General features: G+C 41.9%; 2 protein-coding genes across 3 annotated transcripts; both read left to right on the forward strand.

Annotated features, from left to right (window-relative positions):
• Positions 1-1,682: 1,682 nt before the first annotated feature.
• On the forward strand, positions 1,683-17,180 carry CUNH8orf89 (chromosome unknown C8orf89 homolog). 2 transcript variants are annotated; one of them, XM_040995645.1, is made up of 4 exons: positions 1,683-1,809; positions 2,326-2,479; positions 6,366-6,421; positions 17,029-17,180. In XM_040995645.1, the coding sequence occupies exons 1-4, from the start codon at positions 1,683-1,685 to the stop codon at positions 17,172-17,174; spliced, it is 483 nt and encodes a 160-aa protein (XP_040851579.1). In that variant the 3' UTR covers positions 17,175-17,180. The 2 variants fall into 2 exon arrangements, with proteins under 2 accessions (XP_040851579.1, XP_040851589.1); XM_040995655.1 differs by having other exon boundaries at positions 2,338-2,479.
• A 6,525-nt stretch (positions 17,181-23,705) lies between these two features.
• On the forward strand, positions 23,706-25,784 carry SRPRB (SRP receptor subunit beta). Its single transcript, XM_040993125.1, is given in 6 exon segments — positions 23,706-23,721; positions 24,347-24,388; positions 24,391-24,423; positions 24,426-24,561; positions 25,030-25,182; positions 25,523-25,784. Coding segments are annotated over 6 exon segments (642 nt in total).
• Positions 25,785-26,618: the final 834 nt, after the last annotated feature.

Below are 26,618 nucleotides of genomic sequence, written 5' to 3' on the forward strand. Positions count from 1 at the left end.
TTTGTCTGGGTGGAGCTGAGCCACTCTGAAGCCAGGAGCCAGAAACTGCTTCCAGGTCTACCACCAGGTTGCAGGGGCCCAAGAATTAGGGTTGTCTTTTGCTGCCTTCCCGTATGCACTAGCAGGGATTGGAAGTGGAGTAGCTGGGACTCCATCTGGTGCCCATAATTGATGACAGGATTGCAGGCAGCAGTTTAGTGCACATTGATCTCAACATTTGCTATCTTCTGTTTTTTTTTTTTTTAAGACTTATTTTTTATTTGAAAGGCAGCGTTACAGAGAAGAGATAGATACCTATCATGCACTGTTTCACTCCCCACATGGCCACAAATGGCTGGGCCTGAGCCAATCTGAAACCAGGAATCCCCATGGGGGTCGCCCCTGTGGGTCCCAGGGGACCAAACACTTAGACCATCTTGTGCTGCTTCCCCAAACCACAAGCAGGGACTTGTGTTGGAAGTGGAGCAGCTGGGACTCAAACTGGTGCCCATGGGGGGGCTGGTGTCACAGACAGAGGCTTAGCTACTATGTCATCACGCCTGCCCCGATCTTTTGTGTTTTTGAGGCTAGACAGTCTCCTGGGGATGGTGTGCTATTTCTTTGTGTAAACTATGTTCTGGAGCGGTATTGTCTCTCATCTCAAGGTCTTTTTTATCTGCTACAAGCATCATCTTCTGTAGGACTTATCCTTGCCCTTGCTTTATTAGCTTCTTCCAGATAGGCTTCCCGAATGCCCACCTCTACCTGGGCTAGGATCCCCTCCAGTGTGCTGCCACAGCACTCTGTATTGCTTTTCCTCTCACGTCCTGCACCGTGCCATCCATTTCTTCGCATTTTCTTCATTGGATTGTAAGATTCTTGAAGGCAGGGGCAGTTTTGTTTATCATGTTTCTCCAATGCTTTATGCAGATCTTGGCATAGAGTCAGCCATCAGTAAATGTGCAAGGTTTATTTTGTGCAAATGAATGTGTGTGATTGAATCTGGCTAGTTCTGATCTTTTTGCTGTTGAAAATTGAAGAAAATGGAGATAAAATGCCCATCCAGGAGTCTGGAACAATGGACCATACATAAATTATAACTCTAGTGGTGGTTATTCTTCACCATTCCCGCGAAACTCCTTGCTCCTGGTTTTCTGTCCTCAGACCTCAGGAATGCCTTGCATACAATAAACACTTAATATATGTGGCTGAATTGATTATATGTTTGCTATATTAGATAACTGGGTTAACTGATTATTCTTCTGTATCTGTGTTTAGAATAAAAGTAATAACTATATTGAGAATATGCTTATTTTCCATGCAGCATCATCTGTTTTTTAAGATGCATATTCATTTTATAACAGTAATATTTTTTGGAAGAATCATTGTTATGATCTTGTAGTGATGATTTGTGATTGTAATTTACATATGTATACTGCCAAATATCTGTAACCTGGAACTTGAAAGAATTCAATAAATATTTAAAATTTAAAATAAGACAACTACATATTTTTGCATTATCCCTAAAGGTGCCTTGCTTTTTAGCTTTTCATTTAGATTGCTGTGACTCTTTTATCTGCACAATGGGAACCGAATCAGAAGCAATGCTTATCTTTGCATATCTTGTTTCCTTTGTATTTTTTTTTTTTTTAATCTGGAGCGGCATCTCACTTTCATCAACACCATTGAAAGAAGACAAGAAAATGTCAGTGCTATCACCTGAAATCAAGTTCAACACTTCTAGAGTCATCAGAAGTTCCCTAGATACTTCTTTCACTTTTGAGAGTAGTTGGAGGAAGGCAGTTTCTGAAACACAAAGGATACGGAAAGGTAACTTCATTTTTATTTTCATTTTACTTCAGGAAACAAAGAAAGAATGTTTTGGATTCTTTTAAAAGCAGCCAAGATACATTTTATAGTTTCAGTGACACTTATGTAAGTTTATGCAAAAGAAAAACAGAAGTCAGTTACAATTAGTATAATTCTGTGACTCATTATAGAAACATTTTGCTTTTTTTTTTCTTAAAGATTTATTTATTTTTTCATGGAAAGGCAAATCAGATTTATGGAGAGGCAGAAACAAAGATCTTCTGCCCACTGGCTTACTCCCCTAGTGGCCGCAATGGCAGGGAGCTGAGCTGTGCTTTGTCCTTCTAACTCTTAAGCAGCTCCTGAATCTGCTTCTCCCTGTAATGCCTGTGCTAGGCATAGAGAGGAGGCTCTCCTAAGAAGGATGCCAAAATACTACAGTTCACTACTTTTCTTGATGACGGAGACAGTATGTTTTATTATACATTGTAGTAAAAGACATAGTAGTCATTTAATCGTGATAATATTTTCAATTAGAATACACCACAGCATTTGGTCTACAAGAGCTCAAAGAGTGCGTCAAAATGCCATATTTACCAAGATTGCCAAGTTGTCAAAAACATGCAAGTTCCACTCCACTCAAGGTTCATCAAAGGCTGCTACGAGTGGACAGAGGAATACCTCCACTCAGGTAGATGATCGCTATTCTCCTTTCTTTGTTGAGTATTTATTTGTGGTCATGCTGCTGAATGTAGAGATTTGTCTGGCTGGTGATTATAATTCATTCTTGCGTCTCAATTTATTGTTCAATCTAGCCATTAAAAATATTTATTTAATTGAAAGTTGGAGTTACAGAGAGAGAGAGAGAAAGAGATTTTTGCATCTGCTGGCTTAATCCCCAAATAGCCTCAAAGGCCAGAGCTAAGTCAGTTTGAAGTCAGGAGCTGGGAGCTTCTTCTGAGTCTCCCATCTGGGTGTAGGGGTGCAAGCACTTGGGTCAGCCTTCACTGCTTTACCAGGCCATTAATAGGGAGCTGCACAGAAAGTAGAGTAGCTAGGACTAGGATCACACCATATGGGTTGCCAGCTCCTGCAGGCAGGTGATTAGTGTGCTATCCCACCACGCTGGGCTTTTGAATTAAGCTTTTTTATTGCATTTCAAAAGGGTACCATTTCTCTCTGCGTTTAAGTAACATCCCAGGAAGAATTTGAGAATTTCCTTTTTAAAATCATGATTGCCCAGGTTAGATCATTTTTATGAGAGCACTGAAACTTTCAGAAATAATTCACTCTGCTATGTTCTCAGATGTATGTATCCTGGTTATAGAATCTTATCCTTTCTTTCTAATCCAATTGAAAGACAGTGCAGGGAGACTCTAAGTAAGATGTTAATCTAATAAAGACCCTTCCTTGATTATAAGGATTGATTTATTCAGATAGGAAAGTTGCCCTTTGATTGTCATGTTTACAAACTGCTGTCTTACCCTTAGTGTTTCAAACTAGATCCTATCCAGGTATGTCATAACAAGTTAGTATACGTGTTGGTGCAAAAAACAAATAAACAAATAAAAAGCAAAATTAATCTTTCTGAAGTAACCTTAAACACACACACACACACACACACACACTTATTGATTTTGATTGAAAAGGCTGATTTACAGATATAAAGAGAGACAGAAAGATCTTTCATCCTCTGATTCATTTCCCCAAAATCTGCAATGCTCCATGCTGAGCTGATCTGAAATCAGGAGTCAGGAACTTTTTAGAGGTCTCCCACATGGGTGCAGGGTCCCAAGGTCTTCTTCCATCCCACACTGCTTTCCCAGGCCACAAACAGGGAGCTAGGCGGGAAAGGGAATATTCAGGACTCGAACTGGTACCCACATGGGATGCCAGTGCTTGCAAGTGTAGGATCAGCCAGTTGAGACATCGTGTTGGCCCCTGAAGTAAGCTTATTGGTAAGATATGCTGGAGTCGTTGTTGATAGATGGTAGCTGAAGCCAGAGTGAAGAGATGGCAGGGATGTAGACAGGAGTATCAGTCCTACCACTAAGCATTGTCAGTTTGCATCATTACCAAGATCTCAGAGTCCCTGACCCTCAGATCATTCTTATTATTGTCACCATGGGTCACAGTGCAATTTGGAGAGAGTGGGAGTGGAATGTGTAGGGCTCCCTGTGACAATGAATTTTGTATCAGTACAAATCAGTCTTGTTGTCCTTCCTTCAATACACGTGGTCATCTTAAAGAACAAAGCCCATCTTGCCCCTTACTTTTGATTTTCCACCCTGTTTCAATTTTTTGTTTCTCATTGTGATTAATATATTTTGAAATTACTTCGGAACATTTTATGTTAATGTGAGTATGAGTTTGCTTAAGTAGTGAAGGATATTCTGAATATATTCTACCGGTGGTATACAAAATGTTCTTTGCCTATAAAGTGGAAGAGTGGTGACTAATGACACAATGTATGTGAAAGGCTTGGCAAGCATAGACCATTAGTTGTTTTCCCTGCCTTTGACACAAGTCTTGTTTTAGCACTTCTGGTGAAAATGTATTGAGTTGCTTCCCAGTGTTCTATCCTCCTCTGCATGTAGCACAACAGCATGTGAAAGAAGAGCCTTGGCAAAGCAGGGAAGTATTTGTTGTTTTGTTTGTTTTATATACAATAGTGTATCCGCCATCATTCCCCCTGCATGTGAACACTTGATTGAAAAATTCTGAAGGCAGTGTAATATTGCTTCAAATGTTTTTAATGGTAATAAAACATGTTCAGTGAAAAAAATACCTTCCAGCAATATGACTGATGATAACAATTGTACAGGTGTAGGCAATTTAAAAGCTGCTACTGAGTTTTAAAGTCTAATGTGGTTACAAGCTATTTGGAATTCTTACAATGAATTTTATCACTCATAGCAGATTGAATCATGATGTCTCTCCCCTAAAATCTATAGATATATTCCAGCAGAAGCAAAGATGAATTATAACAAAAATCAGATTGTAGTGTGCCAGAGACCAGCTCTGGCTGACTGAGAGCTTGCAAAGGATGCATGGATTGGCGAGATGATAGGAAGAAGAGACAAGACACGGACCACTATGACATGATGCTCATAATGGACAACTCAGAAAAGTTGCCTTCTTTATTTATACACAAATCATCACAAGCTTTTGCACCATATCCAGTTGTTTCATTTTAATTCATGGTTAAGAGAATACAAAAAAACAATCCTAAGGAAAATATTTTCAACAAACCATTACTCATTGAAACCTGCAGTCACTTGGTTGAAGCCAGGAACTCCACAGTTGACAGCGCAAGTGGTTACATAGTGACAAGTGGTTTACTTATACTCAAAATCAATTTTTACTAAACACAAACTAACTCATATTGCTTGGAATATTAAAAGTACAGAATTAAAAGATCATAAATGAAAGAATTTTATAAAAGCATATAACATAGATTCTTTGCTAAATGTTATAATCAAATCATCGTCACCTAGTGCTGATTCAATTGTTTTTTGTTCTTTTGTTAAAGGGCAGTGAAAGGGATCAAGGCAACTCAGCCAATCTATAAACAGAGGGCTTTTACAAGAAATTTCCTTTTATCTTTATAAACTGTTTTCTTTCCCTAAAAATAAGTGCCAATATAAGATTGAGATTTTAAGCCATTTTGAGGGGGTTCACATCTATTTCCTTATAAAAGATGCCCATATGCTTGCTTTCTGTGGTAAGAAACTAAAGTGCATCATATCATGTGTTGTAACAGTTTGAGGTGCATGGCAAACAAACTCTTTGTACCTCCATTATTGCCATCTGTTCCAAGATATTCTCAAGCCATTAATTAAGTAAAACATTAATTCTATTAGGGCAAACTTCAGGACAAAAGTGGGCATATAACAAGATATTTGGAAACAGAGTGGGCTCAATTGTACTATTGTATACTTTTAGCTGTGTGTCATAGCCTTACATTACTAAAGGTGTTTTTATCATGACATGATTGATCAATTTGAGGTGTCATACCAGTTACAGGAATCACTTCACATTAGCAAAAAAACACCACCACCACCCTCAGGAGAATTCTATGAAATATCAGAGAGGTGATTGAGTTCCATACAATGGGGTGAGGCAGCAATAAGGTGACCAGAGACATTCTGCCAGGCCTTGCCATGCAGTCAGAAACTCCTCGTAGCCTTGCTAACCAAGGAGTGGTGGTCATCACACACCCATGCCATCTGACCCAACTGCACGGCTCCCCACAGTAGTGGATAAAAAAACTGCACAAGTTGTGATCTTGGCTTCCAATGCCAAGACATTGACTATTCCTGGTTGCCTTCCTCTTAGTATTGCCTGAGTTCTGTTGTGGGATAAATTACATTCACCGTTCATCTACTGGTCTGATTTCCTAGCAACAACCAAAGTGTTGGGTTAGCTCAAACATATTTATGAGGAGATTAACTATGATGGATGGCTTTTCCTTTCTTTAACATTTATTTTGTAAATCAGTTGCACTCCGGGTTTGCTGCCTATGTCTTTGGTCCCTCCTGGATTTGTATTCAAGTGATTGTAATATGTAATCTTAGGATCGAGAAGCCTAAGGAGACATGCACCATGCTACCACTTCAGGAGAGGTCAAAAGGTAAGGAGGCCAATTCCTGTCCTTCTTAAAAAAGTTTATTTTCATTGATTAAAATGTCTTTGCTTTGTTATTTCCCCTTCAGCTTTGTGAATTTAGTGCATGCTGTATTCATTATTTGATAATAGCAATTAAAAAATTATTTTCACTTGAAAGGCAGAGTTACACAGAAAGAAGGAGAGACAGAGAGATGTTCCATCCATTGGTTCACTCTTCAAATGGCCCTCATTGAGTTATTTTAGTGGCATGCAAGCTAGTTGTCTAGTTTAGAGCCTCTAACCTTTGGACTCCTATTAACACCATAACTAAAGCTGAAAACTTTGACCTCATTAGTTCTATTTTTAAAACCAAAGACTCTTCATTACCCTAGCCTTATATTGTAAGCTCCTGGGCTACTGCCATGGTGTAGCAAGTTAAGACTCTTTCTGTGGTGCCAGTATCCCACATGGGCACTGGTTCAAGTCCTGGTTGCTCCCTTTCCAATACAGTTCCCTGTTAATGAGCTGGGAAAGCAACAGAGGATGGCTCAAGTAGGTGGGTCCCTGCACCCACAAGGGAGACCTTGAAGAAGTTCCTGGATCAGATATGGCCTTTGCAGCCTTTAAGGAAGTGAACAAGTGGATGAAAAATCTCAGTTGTAGCTCTACCTTTCAAAAAATTTTTTGAAAAGTATGAAATCTATAACCTGACTTTGGGCACCTTGTTGTTTGCCTTTAACTTTCCTTTCTAGACTTATTTTTAGGTTTTGTATGTGTGTTTGTGTACAAATCCTGTGCACTGAGACACCCACCTACAGAAATGTATATAGCAAAAACTGAGTCTTAAAACACTGCTTTTAAGTTACTATTTCTGAGTCCGTGGTGAATAAGAGTATTTATGGGAACCATGGCATATTTATTTCTGCTATTCAACTATTTTTAGATGTTTGTTCTTTGGTCATATTTAAACAAAAATTTGGTAAGGAGAAAAAGAGATAGATAGAGAGCAAGCGCATTGGTTCACTCCACAGATGCCCATAATAGCTGGGATTGGACCATAACAAAGTCAGGAGCCAAAACTCAATCTAGGTCTCCTACGTGGGTGGTGGGGTCCCAAGTACTCAAGTCATCATGGCTGCTTCTCAGCGTGTGCATTAGCAGGGAACCAGGATTGGAAGTGGAGTTGGGAATGAAGTCCAGGCACTTGAACATGGAATACAGGCATCTCAGGTGTCTCCCTGACTGCTGCATCAAACTTGTCTTTCCAAGCGTTACCATGAGGCAATCTCACCTCTACATTTCTGATTTATCTAATTGAAATCTTGTTTTTTCGAAAGTAGACTGGGAAGACTGTTGAAGCAGGTGATTATGCTTTTCATGATGTGTGTGAATTTTAGAATTTTCCAATTCTGAGAGCAGCATTTACTGCCTCGTCCCTTACTTTTATACATTACAGATTAGTGAGAACCTTATACCAAGGGAACCATATATTGTACATTATATATTGTATTTTTCTAGGATTTAGTTTCTACAATAAACTGAGCTGTTTCCTGATTTAACTGAGCTGTTTCCTGATTTAATTTAACTCAAGTTTAGTGGTAAAGATTCTTAAACTGTATAGTCAAATGTTTTTCCATTTTATCACCTACATTTTCTCATCTTGTCTTCTTTTGTTATTATCTAAACCAGGATTTCCCAACAGTGTCAGTTCTGATATTTTTAACTATAATGCTTTGTTGGATCTAGCTCTGTGCATCACAGAATGTGTAGCAGCAGTGAAGCTTTTAATAACTGAATGCTACTAGCACATCCCAGCTGCAAAAACCAAAAGTGTCTCCAGATATTGCCAAATGTCCCAAGGGTAATCAAATCACCCCCAGTTGAGAAACATAGGTTTAAGTATACTATCTTTAACCTGAGATGCCATTTGCTATTTGTTCTATAGGTTTCCACAGGATTCATTCTTTACCTCTGTACAATTATTTCCTTATTAAAGATTTAATAATGTATTTGAAAGTGATAGATACAGAGAGAAACAGAGGGGGCTTTCATTTGCTAGTTTACTCTCCACATGGCTGCAACAGCTAAGGCTGGTCTAGGCCACAGCCAGGAGCCAGGGGCTTCTTTTGGATCTCCCACATGAGTGAAATGTGCCCAAGCATTTGGGCCACCTTTGTTACTATTCCCAAGTCCTTAGCTGGGAGCTGGATCAGAAGTGGAACAGCTGGGACTTGAACCATGGCTGTATGGGATGCTGATGTCACAGGCTGTGAAAGAGCCTTGCCACCACCCTTACACCCTGTGGTGGGAATAGGAGGGCGGAGAATAGGACCTGCAGAGCTAGAGCTGCTTACAACAGCTGCAGTTGGAGGAGGTAAGGCTGGAACCATAACCAAAGCCAAGCTCTGGGGAGGAAACAAATATTCAGGGCTGTGCAAGATACTTTTTCAAGTAAACAGAGTATAAAATGTATAGTATTATTAAATGTATAGTATTATTATTTTTTATCATTTTCCATGATGAAAGGTATTGTTACAAAAAATACTACAATGCTGCCACTTCCTCTACTCCTCCCAAAATGTCTCTATGTGTGCAAATATTTTTTTTTAAAAGAAAATAATCCCAAACACTTCATGGACCAAGCATTTTAGATAAGGCCTGTTTAGCCTAAGTATCAAAAAATAAGTGTAAAAGAAACAATAAAAATAGAGCAACGCACAGGAAATCAGGGCAATGAAATTTTACAATTTTAAATAGGGTGGTCAAATAGGTTTAATTCAAAAGGGAGTAGCTGAGCAAAGATATGAAAGAGATGTGGACGTTTTTCTGTTAAAGCTGGTAAAATCTTCAAGTACGATCGGTGTCGAGCTCACTGGCAGAATGTCAGGAGTCCAGTATTGCTTGATGGGAAAGGAGAACTGATGGAGTGTCTGATCACGTGTGGCCTGAGAAAGGATTTCCTGTTTGACTCTTGAAGAGCTCCTGAATGCTTTTAACAAGAGAATGAATTTATGTGGTTTAAGTTTTTGAAGGATCATTGTGGTAGTTACTGTTTGTTTCAATTGTTAGACCTTTAAAGATTTTGTAAGATGCAACTTCTGCCCCTGGCTCTGGGCTCTTATAGAATAGCTTCTTTCATAGCGAATTTGTCAACAGTTAATACTTGAGGGCTCAACATCATGTGTGTGCAATTTTCCTCAGAGACTTTTGTCAGTTCCCATGTGTTATGTGTGCGAGACAACATTTCAGGAGAAACAGCTTCTTGTAGGCTAAAGAACTAAGCAAAGATTTCAGCAACTTAAGCATTTGGTGTGGAGACAGCTTAAAGCTGAAACACCTGATGAGGTGAAGACTCTAAGGAAAGGTATATTAAGAATAGACTAACTTCTAAAAATGTCCAAGGCCAAGTTGTGACTGAATTGAAGTGATCTGTATTCTAGGAGGGTATAAAATTCCCTCTAGTGGACTGTATGGTGAATCAAGCCTTAGGGTTTTCATATATCCAGTCTAACATCCAATGAAAACTTAGCCGACATAGAAGAATGACAAAGGCCAACAGAAAAAACAGACAACAAAAACAGACGTACAAATGGTCTAAATGGTCTGTTTGAGCTGTTGTAACAAGATGCTATGAACTATGTAACTTAAAAACAATAAAATTTATTTTTATTAACAGTTTAGTAAACTGTTGCGGGGGGAGGGTGGAGATGGGGCGCGTAGCTGAGGGGCTGTTGTGGCAAATATAGGTTAAACTGCTGCTGGCAATGCCAGCTTGAGTCCTGGATGCTCCACTTCCACTCTAGCTGCCTGACAATGCTTATGGGAAGGCAGACGGTCCAAGTCCCTGGGCCTTACACCCATCTAGGAGACTTAGATGAAGTTTCTGATTCCTAGCTTCAGCCTGGTCCATCTTCAGCCATATGGCCATTTAGGCAGTGAACCAGCAGGTGGAAGATCTTTTTTCTCTCTGTCATTATCTCTCTCTGTAGCTCTGACTTTTGAAATAAATACATTTTTAAAAGTAAAGCAAAAATTGAAAATTGTAACTTATTCCTGAATGTCAGTGTGTTTGGAAAAATTCAGTGATGGAAAAAAGAGGTTACAAAATTCTGGGAGAATGATAAGCAGTTTTCTGTAGTTCTTTTTTTTTTAATTAAAATTTTACCTTATATTACAATTATATTGATCTGACATTTTTTTTTTTTAGATTTATCTATTTTCATTGGAAAGTAAGAGTTTACAGAGAGAAGGAGATACAGAGAGGAATATCTTTCATCTGCTAGTTCACTCCCCAGGTAGCTGCTACGGCCAGAGCTGAGCCGATCTGAAGCCAGGAGCTTCTTGCAGGTTCCCATGTGATTGCAGGCTTGCAAGGCCCTGGGTCATCCTCTAGTGCTTTCCCAGGCCTTGAGCAGGGAACCTGGAAGGGAAGTGGAACAGCCATGACATGAACCAGCATCCATATGGGATCCCAGCAGATGCAAGGCAAGAATTTTAGCCACTAGGCTACTGCATCAGGCCCAATACTGGTATTACTTTAATATTTTTTAAAATTTGGTTTTGTGTCCCAGCTGCTCCACTTTCCTTCCAGATCCCTGCTTAGGGCTTGAGAAAACAGTAGAAGACTGCTCAAAACCTTGGGACCCTGTACCAAAATGGGAGACCCAGAAAGAAGTTCTTGGCTCTTGGCTTCAGATCAGCTCCTCTCTGGCCATTGCGGCTACTTGGGGAGTGAACCAGCAGATGGAAGATCTTCTCTGTCTATTCTTTTCTCTCTGTAAATCTGACTTTCCAATAAAAAATATTAAAAAGATTTTTTTAAAATTCATTTTAATTTAGTAGGCAGAGAGACTGAGTGACAAAGACAAGGATACCCAAAGTGAGACCTCCTCTCCATGGTTTATTCCCCAAACCCTAAATGCAAACAATAGCCAGTCTTGCCCAGGAGCCTAATCACAGCCTGGATTGCTCATGTCAACGGCAGAGACCCAAATACTTGAGCCATAACATTCTGCCCTCAGGATGTGCAACAGCAGGAAGTTGAAATTGGAAATGGAACTGGGGCTCAAACCTAGACAGCCCAGTATGGGATGCAGGTGTCGCAACTAGAGTTTAACCACTAGGCCAATCACGCATTCATCTTATTCTTTCTTACTTAGTATATAGATCATTTTGGATTGACTATGTATGTTATCATACCCATTTATCAATAATGTCATTTTTGTTTCTTTCTAATCCTATGGCTTTATTTTTATTGTATCAACAAGCTGCCTGTAAGTACAAATAAAGAAATCTTATGATTTTTTGATCTTTGATCTTATGATTTTTTTAAAGATTTATTTTTACTGAAAAGGCATATTTACAGGTAAAAGGAGACAGAAAGATCGTCCATCCACTGGGTTCACTTCCTAAATGACCCCAACAGCCAAAGCTGAGCTAACTTGAAGCCAGGAATCAGGAGATTCTTCCCAGTGTCCTATGTAGGTACAGGGTCCCAAGGCTTTGGGCTGTCCTCTACTGCTTTCCCAGGCCATAGCAGGGAGCTGGATGAAAAGTGGAGTAGCCAGGACATGTACTGGTGTGATATGTGATCCCAGAGCTCATAACAAGAGGATTAGCCAACTAAGGCAACGTGCCTCAATTTTTAAAGGAATGTCTTTAATATGTCTTCATTAAGAATGATACCTGTGAGAGCTGGCACTGTGGTGGGGTAGGCCAAGCTTTAAGCTATGGCTCCAGCAACCCAGCAGGTGTCTGTCTGAGTCCCGGCTGCTCCACTTCCTACCCAAGCTTTCTGCTTAAAGCAGTGCAGGATGGCTCAAGTCCCTGGCCCCTGCACCCATGTGGGAGACAGAGAAGTTGTTCCTGGCTTCTGGCTTCAGACCATCTCAGCTCTGGTCCTTGCAGTCAGGTGGAGAATGAATTAGCAGAAAAGATCTCTGTCTTTCTGTAATTCCTCCTTAGAAATAAAAATAAACCAAATTTTAGAAAAGAATGGTAGGCTTGGGAGTGGGTGTTGAGATGTCTGTATTCCACGTGAGAGTCCCTAGGTGTGATTACCTGTTCTGTCTCCCGATTCCAGCTTTCTGCTCAGACACACTTGGGGAAGCTGCAACAGTGGCTCCAGGGATTGAGTTCTTGCCACTCATGTGAGAAATCTGGACTGAGTTCCAAGACCTGGCTTCCGCACAGCTCAGTCCTGCCCGTAGTGGTTTGTTTAGGATATAAACCTATAGATGGGAAATGTTCCTCTCATTTTGTGTCTCTCTTTCTTCCATTTCTGCCTCTCAAAAACAAAGTTAAAAAAAAAAAAAAAAGGAGTGAGGGTCTGGCATTGTGGCACAGTGGGTTAGGCTTATGCTTGTGACACCAGCATTCTGTACAGGAGTGCTGGTTTTTTGAGTAGTGGGTGCTGTGTGTTTGATCCAACTCTTCATTGTAATGTGTCTGGGAAAACAGGAATGCCAGAGTCCAGCTCCAGATGAAATCGGAACTTGAGAAGGATATGTGGATGAGGCGTAAAGAGGAAAGAAACGGACCACTACGATTTCATGATCACAATGGACAATATGAGAAAGCTTTATTTATACAGAAGCAGTCAAACTCTGGCTCAGACTTTTTATTAGCATAAGGTCAATGGGGACAGCCAAGACAGCAGGAATAATAAAAGGCCCTTTTGCAAGACGTTATTATTGACATTAACCTCCAAGCTCACATTGAGTAAAAAAGCCAACTCCACAGTAGTAAACAATGCCTGGATGGATTAGAATTCTTCCACAGGGTGGTCCAGTGTCCATGCAAAGGAAGGTGGAGCTGCATCCACCTGATTGTAGAGACATCCGCCGGGCCCTGCCATGCAGCGGGAAGTTCCTTGCGGCCCTGCCTGCAATGGAACAACACTCTTCACACCTTCATGTCTCCCATATTCACTGCACGGATCCCAACACAGGAAAATGGCCCAAGTATTTGATCCTCAGCCACCTCTGAGTGAAATTTTATTGCATGATTGTGATTGAGTCCTAAGATACCCTATGTTTTCAATGTGAACAATTACAGATTTTTGTCATGTTAAGCTACGGTTGCTTTTCAGGCACCAATCAATTTAGGCCTGTCTTATTATCCTTTTTTAAAAAATAGATGACCATATATAATTAAGTAATATTTTATTTGAGATTTAAAAAAATACTGTGTTATTGAATGAGATTGCCATTCAAGGTGCTGTTTGTTCCTTTCTTGTCTGGCTTGGGTGCTTAGTGAGGGTCTCCTGGAGTGACTTGGGCACTATTTCTGTTCCTTTTATTCTTTGAAAGATGAAGGCATTTGAGTTACCTGCTTCCTTTGGGGATCATCTTTAATACTGATTCAATCATTTTTAATTTTAGGACTCTTAAGGCATTCTCATCCTTCAATCAATGTTGGTAAGTTTTGTTTTCTAAAACTGCTGACTTTTCAAACTTGCTGGCAAGGGGTTTAGTCTCTGTTGAGTTTTTATTTCCTTTTTAATGTATTTGTGCTCTTTTTTTTTTCTTTCTTAATCTCACCCGGGGTTTTCCTTTCTTTTGCTGTTTTCAAGGAAGCACTTTCATCTTGTTCAGAATTCTTCTTTATTGCAGCATTGTTTTCTGTTCCATTGATTTCTCCTCTCTGTACTACTTCTTCTCTCTTTTCTTTTTTCTTTCCTGTGTTTCCCAATAAGTAATATGTCTGCAGGAAGTTCATGCAAAATGTGTTAAGTTTTATGAAAAGACAATGCATAAATTTCAAAAGTTTTCATGCCAAAGCCTTTTAATTTCATTTTCTACAGCATTTTTTTAAAAAAAATATTTATTTATTTGTTATTGGAAAGTCAGATATACAGAGAGGAGGAGAGACAGAGGGGAAATCTTCCATCTGATCTTTCACTCCCTAAGTGGCTGCAATGGACTGAATTGAGCCAATCTGAAGCCAGGAGCCTCTTCCAGGTCTCCCATGGGGGTGCCAGGTCCCAAGGCTTTGGGCCATCCTCAACTGCTTTTCCAGGCCCTAAGCAGGGATCTGAAAGGGAAGTAGAGCAGCTGGGATACAAACCGATGCCCATATGGATTCTGGCTCGAGCAAAACAAGGACTTTAGCCACTAGGCTACTGCACTAGGCTCTTCTATAGACATTTTGAAGTGACTGTGCATATGTAATACTTTATTTGTAAATTTTCAGCTTTCTCATCTAAATACATATTTCTAATTTTATGATGATTTCTTTCTTTTAATTGTTTTTGATACAGGCTAGTTGGCACTGGACTCTCCTTTCCCCCTCCCCCAAGTTCCCTCCTCTCTCCTCTGTTCTCTCCTCCAGTCTCACAATGGGTTTCTTTCCCAAATTTTCCCCAAGTCCATCATTCTGCCACTGGAGTGCCTCCCCACCATGTAGGAGACTGTCATTTTGTTTTGAGTTATTCTTACATCCCAGGGCTTCGTGTGATAGCTCATTGGCTAAATCCTCACCATGCAAGCACTGGCATCCCATTTGGGAACCGGTCCGTGTCCCTGTTGCTCCACTTCCCTCTCTGCTCCCTGCTTGTGGCCTGGGAAAGCACTCAAGGATGACCCAGGGCCTTGGGATCCCTCACGTGCGTGGGAGACCTGGAAGAAGTTCCTGGCTCTTGGCTTTGGATCAGCTCAGCTGTTGCCGCTGTGGCCACCTGGGGAGTGAACCAGAGGATGAAAGACCTTTCTCTCTGTCCTTCTCTCCATAAACCTGGTTTGCCTTTCCAATAAAAAGAAATAAATCTTAAAAATGCTAAAGAGAGAAATATTTCTTTTATATCATTGTTTTGTGAGCTTTTTTCCTATTGTTAAATTGTGTGTGTGTGTGCTAAAATCTGAGCCATGGGTACGTATCAGCCTGGGCCAACATAGTCGGCATCACCATCTACACCTCATCTTGTCCTGCTGGAGAGGTCCATGGAGGCAATGGTGCACGTGAAGTTGTCATCCTTAATGATAACCACACCTTCTCCTGAAAGACCATCAGAGATTGTTTGCCAGCTAGCTATTGTTTTTGCTAGAAACAGTATCCTATAAAATAATGGTCCGAAGTATAGTATAGCACATCGACTAGACATCTGGCCATTGATTATTGTTTTCAAGTGTTAAGTGCTGTGCTGTGCATAATCTTGTGTGTGTTATACTTCCACGCAACTGCAAGCTTGGTAGTTTTGTTTAGCCATGCATTGCACTGTGATGTCCCTAGGTGTTCGGAGCTTCTCAGCTTCATTTAACCTTATGCAATCGCTATCGCATATGTGGTCTGCTGTCAACTGGGACGATGCTGTGTGATGCCTGATTGCTTTTACAATGTTAGAAGAAATGTATATTTGTTACATGGGAACTTTGAGTTTGGTGGATTTGGGTTGAAATCCTGCCTCTGACAGATTAGGTGTGTGTCCTTGGGCAAATAATTAGTCTCCTTAAATTGCCTTGTAAGAATCTGTGACTTGAGCCAGTACTGTTGCATTCAGATGAAATAGGTGTAAATGCTTGATGAAGGTGATTCAATAAAAGTGCAGTGTTGTTACTATCTCCTGATTATGGAAGCTTAATTGGTGATGTTTTGGATTTATATAACTTCACACCTTTACTATTTTACTTTATCAGCTTTCTCTGAGAAACAAGTTTATTTGGAGAAAATAACTTGTAAGATGTAAAACAAGCTAAGGATTTAAGGAGGTTGTGCCATTTAGAAAATGTTATAGCCATCCCATCTTTGCTTTTAAAATACATTACAGATTGATTTAATTGTTTATTTTGAAAAGATTTTTTAAAGTTTTACTTTTATTTGAAAGGCAGAGAGAAGGAGAGGCAGAGGAAGAGATCTCTCAGCTGCTGTTAATTCCTCAAATTGTTGCACTGGCTGGAGCTGGGCCAATCTGAAGCTAGGAGCCAGTGGATCTCCTAGTTGGGTGCAGGAGCCCCAAAACTTGAGCCATCCAATGCTGCTTTGTCAGGCCACAAGCAGGAAGTTGGATGGGAAGGGGAGCAGTCGGGGCACAAACCAGTGCCCATATGAGATGCCACTACCTCAGATGGAAGCCTAGCCTACTACCAAGTCAAGCTGCTGGCTCCCAAATTAAATTCTGTGTAATGAAATACAAGGAATTTAAAAGAGTTGGTTATTGATTTGAAGGGAAAGACAGAGAGGTCTTCCATCTTCTGATTCAGTCTCCAAATGGCTGTGAAATCTGGAATTGGCTGTGAGAATGCGGGAGCTTCTTCCAAGTCTCCCACATGAGTGCAGATGCCCTGGGACTTGACACATCTTCTACAGCTTTCTCATACCCTTTACCAGGGTGGAGCAGTTAGGACTTAAACTAGCTCCCATATGGGATGCTGGCACTGGCAGTGATGGCTTTACTGGCTATGCTGCAATGCCAACTCTGTGATGAAGATATTTTAGGTGAAATGTTTTGAGGTGATTTGGCATTATAGTCATCATCACTTTAAAAAAAAGTAAACATTGGTATTTCTAGATATGAAAAACTAGCACTGTTTAATAGTATCTTGTGCCATATTTTGTGAAATGAATATTATTCATGTGTTCTTAATTTTATAATTTTAATAGCTGACACATTTCTTAATCTTCCTCGCCCACCACTAGATTCTGACTTCAGTGATCCCCTCCCTGGTGCACCATCTCAGTACCTAGAGAGACTTTCAAAAATTGCAATCCTGGAGTATGATACTATTCGTCAGGAAACCAGAAAATACCGAAAAAGCAAGCGACGAGAGCGACACGACTGCTGACACCTACAGTGGGGTACTGGCTTCGCTGACTCTTCAGATTCACAGCTCTTTTCTTTTTCTCTTTTGGTTATGTGGCACAGTACTTTATATAAAAATGAAAATGTAAATAGGAAATAAATATTTCATGTTCTCTATGAAATCATTTGTGCTTTGTTAATATTTCAAAGCAATGTTTACATTATGACAAGAAAATATTTTATGTACATTGATTGTATTCAGATCTCATTTACATAAACTCCATGGAATAACGATTTTTGAAGAGGAAGGATAGTACTTTCACAGACTTAATTATCTGTTAATTCAGAGCCATGTTCCTGAATTATTGATGTATATTTTAGGGATTTATTTGTTATTTGGATGATGGAGTTACAGATATCTTTTATCCACTGGCTTATTCTCCATATAGTCGCTATGGCCATGGCTGGACCAGGTTGAATCTAGGAGCTGGAGCTTCATCTGGGTCTCCCACATGGATGGCAGAAGGCACTTGGGCCATCTTCTGCTTCCTTCCCAAGTGCATTAGCAGGGAGCTGGATTGAAAGTAGACCAGCGGGGCTTGAACTGGTGTCCATATGGAATGCCAGTGTCAAAGGCTGTGGCTTAGCCTGCTTCACAACACATGGCTTAGCTCCTGAATTAACACATCATGCAGTAGTTTTGCTAGTACAATAGGAAGCTGAGGTCTCATATATGGATAACTGTGTGTGCCCTCTCAGCCCCTGCCAGATTCAGTTATGGAAAAGCCTTATGCAAGTCACTTTAAGAAAGGAGTGGGATGTTTATTTCTTTTTAATAAATGAGATGTACTGACAAAGTGAATCATGCTTCTAGCCTTGAGGTTGAATTTACTTTTGTGTTTCATTAAATATTTTTTCTTTTAAAATGAAGCCCACAGGCTTTACTTCCTTACATGGAATTTACTCCTTTGTTCTCACGAAGCTCTTGGAAAAATCAGTATGTGCTTAGTCAACGGGAGGCTCCAATCACCTTAGGTAAGCTAAATCCAAAATTTAGAGTCCAGGCCAGGAGCTAACTTCTAAACGTGCAGCTTTACATAGATGGAATGGAAGGCAGACTTGCCAGAAGTGAGTCTTTGGCATTTGTGATTTGGAAATTTCTCCATTGTAAGCAGTATCCATCATAACTTTGAGAAACAGTGCCTTATGATAAATATTTGGGGTGGCTGGATGGAGTCCTGATTTTAGGCTGGGAAAACTGTTCTTCACAAGGAATTATTACCACTGAGAAGGATAAATTGTTAATCCATGAGAGTTTCAAAGACATTTCCTAGGAGGACTCACTGCATTTTCTCTGATTCTCTGCTCATGGTGCCCAGCAGCATAGAGTCGCCTCCGGTGGTGTGTATCCAGGGAGGACAGACGCCTGCTCTGGAGGACAATGTCCATGAACATCACTGTTCTGATTTGTGGTGAGCTTGGTTGCTGTGAACTGCTTCACAGCTCCTGAGCATCCTGGTCAAATTCATGAGAAGGTTTAGTTTTGTTACAGAGAGAGAGAGAGAGAGAGAGAGAGAAAAAGAAAGAAAGAAAGCAAGCAAGCAAACCACTTTAGTACTTTTGGAAAAAAAAATGTCTTCAGGAATTTCAATGGTGTGGAAAAGCACCAAAAGAAAGTCTAAAGAGTACCTCGTGTCTTCCCACTCTGAAACACCACAGGGTGGACATCTTTCTCTGCAGCTGAGGGTTCATGTCCAAGTGAGGAATGACTACTGAGGGTCTTCCATAGACAAGGCCAATGTATTTGCTGGTAAGCGAGGGGGCTGAGATCAAGTGGTTTGGCGTTGGGGGGACAGGAATACCTTTAAGGGTCAGACCAATGTACCAGCACACGTGGAAGATCTGACCTGGAGTGGTTACTGTGGACCACAGCTGAATCCTACTCACTGACACACACTAAAGCTAAGGCTGGGGGCCTACCTGGTGGAGTGAGATCAAAGTACTCAGTGAGATTCGGAACAGGGGGCAGGTAATGTTAGGCTAACCCATGACATTAACTAGTATGCCAGAGCATCAGGTCTGGGGGTGCAGAATCTGTGTGTATGTAGGCTCACCTATATGGAACTGCAATCTTCACTGGCATGTGCAAGATCTGTGGCTGGGAACTGGCCTGGTTGGGGAGCTAAGGGGATGCCCTGACTGGGTCACAGGGTTCCCACTGGTGAGTGCGGGGACCAGAATTTGGGTGGTGATCTGGGCTGGACATGGCTGTAGTATCCCTTGGCATGGGTGTGGACTGGGTCTGGGGAGTGTCTGACTGGGCCAAATTCCAGCACTCACTGGTACTTGTAAAAGCAGGGTGGGTTTAGAATAGGCTGGGCTAAGTCTCAGCTCCCACTGAATCACATAAGAGTTGTGGCTGGGAGTGGACCAGATATGCCTGGGCAGCAACTCCCAGGAGTAACAATCAAAATGGATGTGGTCTGGTTGGGCAAGGACAGTGTTCCTGCCAGGACAAAAGGTGGATTGAATTAATCTGGGCCAAGGACCCACCAGTGTGTGCAATATCTACTGCTGGGAGGAGACCTGATAGAAGAGCTTAGGGGACTCCTTTGTCAGGATGCAGTCCCTGCAGGTGAGCGCAAGAACCAAGGCAAGCAGCAGCCTAAACCAGGCCAGGTTATATAGCTTCCACCATAAATGTGAGTCAGATCTGGGGCCAGTTCATATTATCCACTGGCAGATCTGAGAACCAGGATAGGGTGCAGGACAGGTTGTATTGGACCGCAACTCCAGCCAGTCCATATTAGGACTGGGTTGGGCACTGGCTGGGCCAGGCTAGGTTGCATCACACACCAGCAGGAGCTGAAAATAGGAGCAGGCTGCAATACCCACTTGTAGATGCTGAGGTAAGGTGAGCCATGCCAGTCTGAGCATGGTGGATCCTTAGGGCTAGCCTGCATGGTGGGTGCCAGGTCTGTGAGCTCCCAGGGCAGGGAAGCATCCAGAAGGGTCTGGGGTCCTTTGACCACCTTCACTGTGGGTACCAGTTCCATGAGCCCTGGGTGTGGCGGGGTTGGGGAGGGATGTGGTAGGGCCTGGGCCACCTGGCCTGGCCCCATGGATCTGCCTGTGTTAACTGGTCCTCCTCAGTGGAAAAGATGGAGCAGTGCATGGCAGGCCCTGATGCACATGAAGGAAATGGCAGCCCATTGTGGTCTGCAGAGGACATCTGGTACCATAGCAGAGGAAGGAGAACAGAACAAATTGGACAACTACCTCAGCCAAAAAAAGACAGCAAAATTCTGGTTGAATGGAAACTCTAAGGTCGACTATGTCAACCACTGGACATTGGAAAGGTTTCCTCATCCTTGGATCAACATTTCAGAACTATTGAAACCACCTGGGTAAAACCCTTGGAGTGTGTACCACATCAGGATTCTGGGTTGACACCCAGAGTACTGGGCACTATCCATGGGTACTGGGGAGGTTGAGAGGCTGGGCATGGCTTTTCCTCTTATCTCTTCCTCTTCCCCCAGAAACAGGAGGAGGAGGAAGTAGAAAATTTGGAAACAATGATCACACCCACTTTTTCCTAACCCTCAGCCCTTCCCACCCTGATCAGCTATGTAAACATAATCAAAAAGAAAAAAATATGTGTTGTAAACCCACATTGGGATGTGACCTTTGAGTTATCTCTAGGTCTAGAGTTAGGTCTTCTTTTCTAAACCAGCTAAAGCATGTATTCCAGGCACCTGGACAGCTCAAGACCATCAGATTCCTGCATTGGCTGGCTGGTGTGGGTTTCAGAACTGGTTTTCAAAGATTATTTATTTGTTTTCATTTAACTTGAAAGAAAGAGAAAAAATTTTCCACAACAGATAGGGGTGATCAGGGCAAACCCAGGAGCTAGAAGCCCCATCTGGGTCTCCTGTGTTGGTGGCAAGAACCCAAGGACTAGAGTCTGTATCTGCAGCTTCTCAGGATACACATTGGCTGGAAGCTGGGTCAGAAGGGAAGCAGCTGTGACTCCAGCCTAGGCACTCCATGATGCCATGTGGGTATCCCGACAGATGCCCTCCCTGAGAGAACTGGCAATTGTAGCACACGCCCAGACATTGCTGATCCTGCTGCAGCTGGTCTCCCAACCACGCTTCAGGCAACCTATCTTACAATCACCTATACTCAGAGTCACTGGTGAATCAATGAGAATTACCGAAGCCCAGGCCCACCCAGAGAGATTCTGTCCTAATTGTCTTAGGGTGGCCGACTGAACATGTGAGTCATCCATCAGTGCTCCCTAGGGGTCCTCATGTATAGTAAGTGTGAGAAATACTCTTCTAAAATTGAGAGATCATGAAAAAATTAAGAAATCCAAATAGCTGTCCCTTGCATTCAGATCTTCATGGATGTTATTCTATTTGATTCCTCACAATGTTTGATTCCTTTTAGATCATTTCCCATTTTTCAGTCTGACAATTTTCTTGATTTATGAAATGGAATCAGAATGTGATTCACTGTGGTTTGTGAATTTCCTGGGACATGACATGATGTTTCAAAGCTGCAGATTTAAGTTTTTGTACATTTAGGGAGATTTTCTTTCATGTTTTGGACACTTTGTTTCATGTTTTTGAGTTTTCTAAGGACATTGATTATGCATATTTGAGGTCATATTCATCTGTTTCTTGTCTATGGAGAGTTGGAGAATATGAATTTGTCAATATTTTTCTTTTCTTTTTTTTTTTTTTACGGCTTTTATCTTTATTTTCTCTCCCCCAACTGCCTTTGCTGTTGATTATTTTAGTGTTCCTTCTCTCCCCCCGCCACCCGCCCCCGCCTAGGTCAGGAATTCAATTTCCAGAGGTATCTCTTTTATTCTTCTCTTAAAGATTTATCTATTTGGAAGGCAGAATTATGGGGTAGTAGTGAATGACACAAAGAGATAAGACATTTATTTTCCATCTGCTGGTTCATTCCCCACATGGATGGCTACAGTGGCCAGCACTGGTTCGGGCTAAAACCAAGACCTTAGAAATTCATCCAGGTCTCCCGTGTGGATGGTGGAACCCCAAGGCACTTGGACCATTTTCCACCACTTTCCCAGGAACATTAATAGGGAGCTGGATCTGAAGCTGAGCAAATGGGACTAGAACTGGTACTCTGATGTGGTGGCTTAACTTGTTGTGTCAGAACACTGGCCTTCAGGTATCCCTTTTTCCCCTTGTTATTCCTAATTTATCAGCGATATTATTTGTGTGTCCAATTTATTTGCTTGTCTACAATCACTGTTTACCAAATTCTGTGTCCCCAAGAATTAGAAAACTGTGTGTGTGAAAGGCTAGAAGGTAGAACTTTTGGACTTTGTAAGGCATGCAATCCCTGGAGCAAAAACTTAGCTCTGATGTTGGAGCATGAAAATGGTTACAGACAATCTGTGGACTAATGGGCATGACTGTGTTGCAATAAAATTTTATTTACATGACCGAGCCTCTAGTTAGCTATTCTGAGCAGCAGTTCTATGTCTAGCACATGATGTTCCTTGAGTAATTGTTAAAATGTTCCTCTTTCCTCTTGTTCAGAAGAGCTCTCACTTAATTCACAGCCCCTGGGTTAATTCCTCAAATTTTGTGGGAGTGTTCTTCTGTGTTCTCAAAGCCACTTTATGACAGGCATCATGATCATCACATCATCATGACAAACATTTCTGCATGTTTTCTATGTATAGTGCATTGTGCTGAATGCTTTACATCTATCTTCTCAACACACAATTGCCACAGTCTCCAGTTGACTAAGTTTCACTTTGTTGATTAACATTCATGACCTCTTTTCTCAGCAAATCTTCCGTGTCTTCTCCTAGCTTCTCACTCTGAGGTTATGACCCTTCTTATTTCCTTGAGAAAACAGAAGTGATCAGAAGAGTACACTGTTTACTCCAAACCTCCACCATGGCCTTATGGTATCTCTGCTCAAACAAGACGCACAAGCAGCTGAGGGCATTGTCCTCAACCCTGCAACAGACACAGATCTACCTCCTGGCTCCCCACACTACCCCAAGATTTCTTTCTAACTGCATTTGCCCACCAGCATACAAAGCTACAAAGTCTACTCAAAGATTCCAACATACCTTTTGTGATCTGCTGTTCCCTGGTTCCCTTCACACCAAAACTCCTTTAGAGAGTGGCCTACATTCAGTTCCCACTTTGTCCACCCTCTCCTGTTACATTCAATTCAGTGAAGCTGGTGGCTCCAGCGCTCCACAGAGCAGCTTTCATGACTTCTCAGGACTCTCCATGTAGCCTGAGCCAGTGACAACACTCACGCCTTACCTTCTTTGGCTATCAAGCAGCATTCAGCATTATTCATCTCTTTGTCCTCCCTCAGGGTGGCTTCTGGCCATGTCTTCCCAATTTCCTAAAAGGAATCACATAGGTAGTAAATGTGTATGTTACCTTTTAACTCCTCAAAGATGGAAACTACTTTGTCCTCATTTCTGAGCTGCTAGAGCCGGACACCATGTTCTGCATAAGAAAGGCCAACGCTAGGGATCAGTGGGACAAGGTGGTTCAGACTAGACATGCTGGGTTCTGCAGGTGAGGTGAAGCACAAAGTGTTGTGGGCCTACTGCCTATTTTTTTCTTTATTCCAAGTTCTTGTCTTCAATGAGAGAAGAATTTAAAGCTGAGGCATAGATACAACACCACAAGTGAGGGCAGAATTTATTTAAAAGAGAAAATGAATATACGTCCACAGGTGAGTGTGGACCACCTGACAAGGGGAAATACCTGCCATGAGTGAGGCAGGGAATTGCCTATGAGGAGAGAGGGGGAAGGGGCCAAAAAGGGATACCTAAGCATGATCAAGAGTTAAAGAAGGGCCTCTCCTACATCACCAGACCCTATTAGTGGTGGTACTCTAACTTAGTCTTTTCTGGCAGGCACTGTTGTCTTTACAGGCTCAATAGCAGGCAGTTCAATGATTTCCTCCTGGTGTTTTCTCAAGAACCCATCATCTAAGGTCAGTTCCTGGGAGGTAGACTCCAGGTGGCAGAAAAGTGTGTAGCAAGCTTATAAGAATGTTGTTGGTCATGGTATCCAAGCAGGAGAGCATGCTGAAGGATGGGTTTCAGGAACTGAAAGCAGTGTGGTCTCTGCAAAGGCTTCTGCCTGTCCCAAGCTGAATCATGGAGCTGGAAGAACCCTTCTTGGCTTCCCGCAGTGTAGTTGATTTTGGTATTCTGGAAACCCATCTGTAGCAGAAAGAGCAGAGAGCAATGCTTCCGGTTGGCTTTTGTGACTTGGAAAAGCGTTGCTATTTGTCAGGTTGTTAACAGGGCATTACAGAGATGCTCAGATGTCCATTACAAACAGCTGTGTTGTGTACCAAGTCAACAACAATAGGAGCAACAATCTGACCTTTATTGACCTCCCTGGGCCATGAGAACTTATGGTTCCAGTTCTTTTTTTCTTAAGATTAATTTTTATTGGAAAGACAGATCATATTTATGGAGAGAAGGAGAGATGCGAATATCTACCTGATGGTTCACTCCCAGTGCTTACAAGGTAAGGATTTAGACATGGAGTCATTGTTCTGGGCCTGGCCTCAATTCTTTTTTTTTTTTTTTTTTTTTTTGGAAGGTGGATATACAGAGAGGAGAAAAGACAGAGAGGAAGATCTTCCGGCCGATGGTTCACTCCCCAAGCAGCCGCAACGGCTCTAACTGAGCCATTCCGAAGCCAGGAGCCAGTAGCTCTTCCAGGTCCCAAAGCTTTGGGCCATCCTTGACTGCTTTCCCAGGCCACAAGCAGGGAGCTGGATGGGAAGCGGGACCGCTGGGATTAGAATCGGTGCCCATATGGGATCCTGGCATGTGCAAGGCGAGGACTTTAACCATTACACTATCACGCTGGGCCCTTGCCTCAATTCTTAGAGTAGTTTAAAACTTCAGCCAGGATTGTTGTGTTTGTCATGGGTGGTGCAACATACCAATGAGAGGTAAAGGATGTGGTTCAGTTTCTGCATCAAGCTCTCATTGACAGCCTGAATCTGAAGAAGATACCCTCATTCTTTTTTTTTAAGAATTACTTATTTTTATTGCAATATCAGATACATATGGAGAGGAGGAGAGGCAGAGAGGAAGATCTTCTGTCCAATAATTCACCCCCCAAGTGACCGCAACAGCCAGAGCTGTGCCGATCCAAAGCCAGGAGCTCTTCTGGGTCTCTCACGCAGCTGCAGGAGCCCAAGGCTTGGGCCATTCTTGACTGTCTTCCCAGGCCACAAGCATGGAGCTGGATGGGAAGTGGGGATGCCGAGATTAGAACCGATGCCAATATGGGATCCTGGCACATTTGAGACGAGGACTTATAGCCACTAGGCCACCGCACTGGGCCCCACACCCTCATTCTTAATACCTTGCAACAGGCAAGGCAATGCAATGGCAAAACCAGCAAAGATAACACTACAAGAGCTTGAAAAACAACTCAACACCTTTAGGGTTACCTGTTCTGCTGCCCCCAGCACACTGGACAGTTCCAGCCTGGCCCCAATCAACTGGGGAAGAAAGGCAAAGAATTTTGAATTCTCACAATTGCCTCTCAAAGTGGAGTTTCTGGAGTATAGTGTCAAGGTGGGCGAGGGGACACCAGCTTGGTGACATCTAGGACTTGGAGAAGAGGTTTGTTAAAATCGTCTGAGGGGCAGCCTTGAAGCACAGGATGGGGTTGGGGAATGTGTGAGTGACAGTTTGGAAAAGATTTTGGTTAGCTGGAGTCAATAAAGACGAGGTACAAAGAAAGTGTGGCTATAAATTTTTCCTTGTACTGGAAACAAGTTACTATTGAAACCAACTTAGAATTTTTCATTCTTATGTTCAGTCCTCTTCATTGCTTACCTTGGCTGAAGTGTGTATAACATCTCTTAAATGTTGGCTGAATGCAGTGTCACACTCTTTGGGACATGGCAAGCAGACTCCACATACGGAAGACGTCGTCATGAAGATTAGGATGATCCCCTGAAAACTTGATGTTCTGCTTCTGAGCTGTGGTGTCCTTTCCTTGGAAACAAGTCTGTTAATGAAACCAATTGATTTCTTTTTGCTATTCATGTTAAGGGTCAGTTTGGCAACTTGCCCTTTATTCTCACCTTCATGGGTATAGTTAGTCTGACTTGCTCACATATAAAGACAGATACAGAACAATAGAGCTGAGCTGATGGACTTGTCTCCATCAGCCCAATATTTAGTTTCAAAAGCTTGTCAGAAACTCTTGGAGTCATCTGCAGTGCTACAAATGCTAATGACCAGGCAACAAGGATCAGATGTGTGCTCAGGGGTGCTTCTGGGGCCATGTGGAGATGTATACTCAGTTTTGGTTCTCTGGATGACTGGGGGCTTTTGGGCCACTTGCTTATGCTGTTTTATCAGCTCCTATTTTGTACCTTAGCTGGAATGCTGTGAGGCAGGTATTCAAAGTACACATTCATGTATGCT

Source organism: Ochotona curzoniae, unplaced genomic scaffold (assembly GCF_017591425.1).
Source record: "Ochotona curzoniae isolate NIBS_2020 unplaced genomic scaffold, NIBS_Ocur_1.0 contig_1071, whole genome shotgun sequence".
NCBI lineage: Eukaryota > Metazoa > Chordata > Mammalia > Lagomorpha > Ochotonidae > Ochotona > Ochotona curzoniae.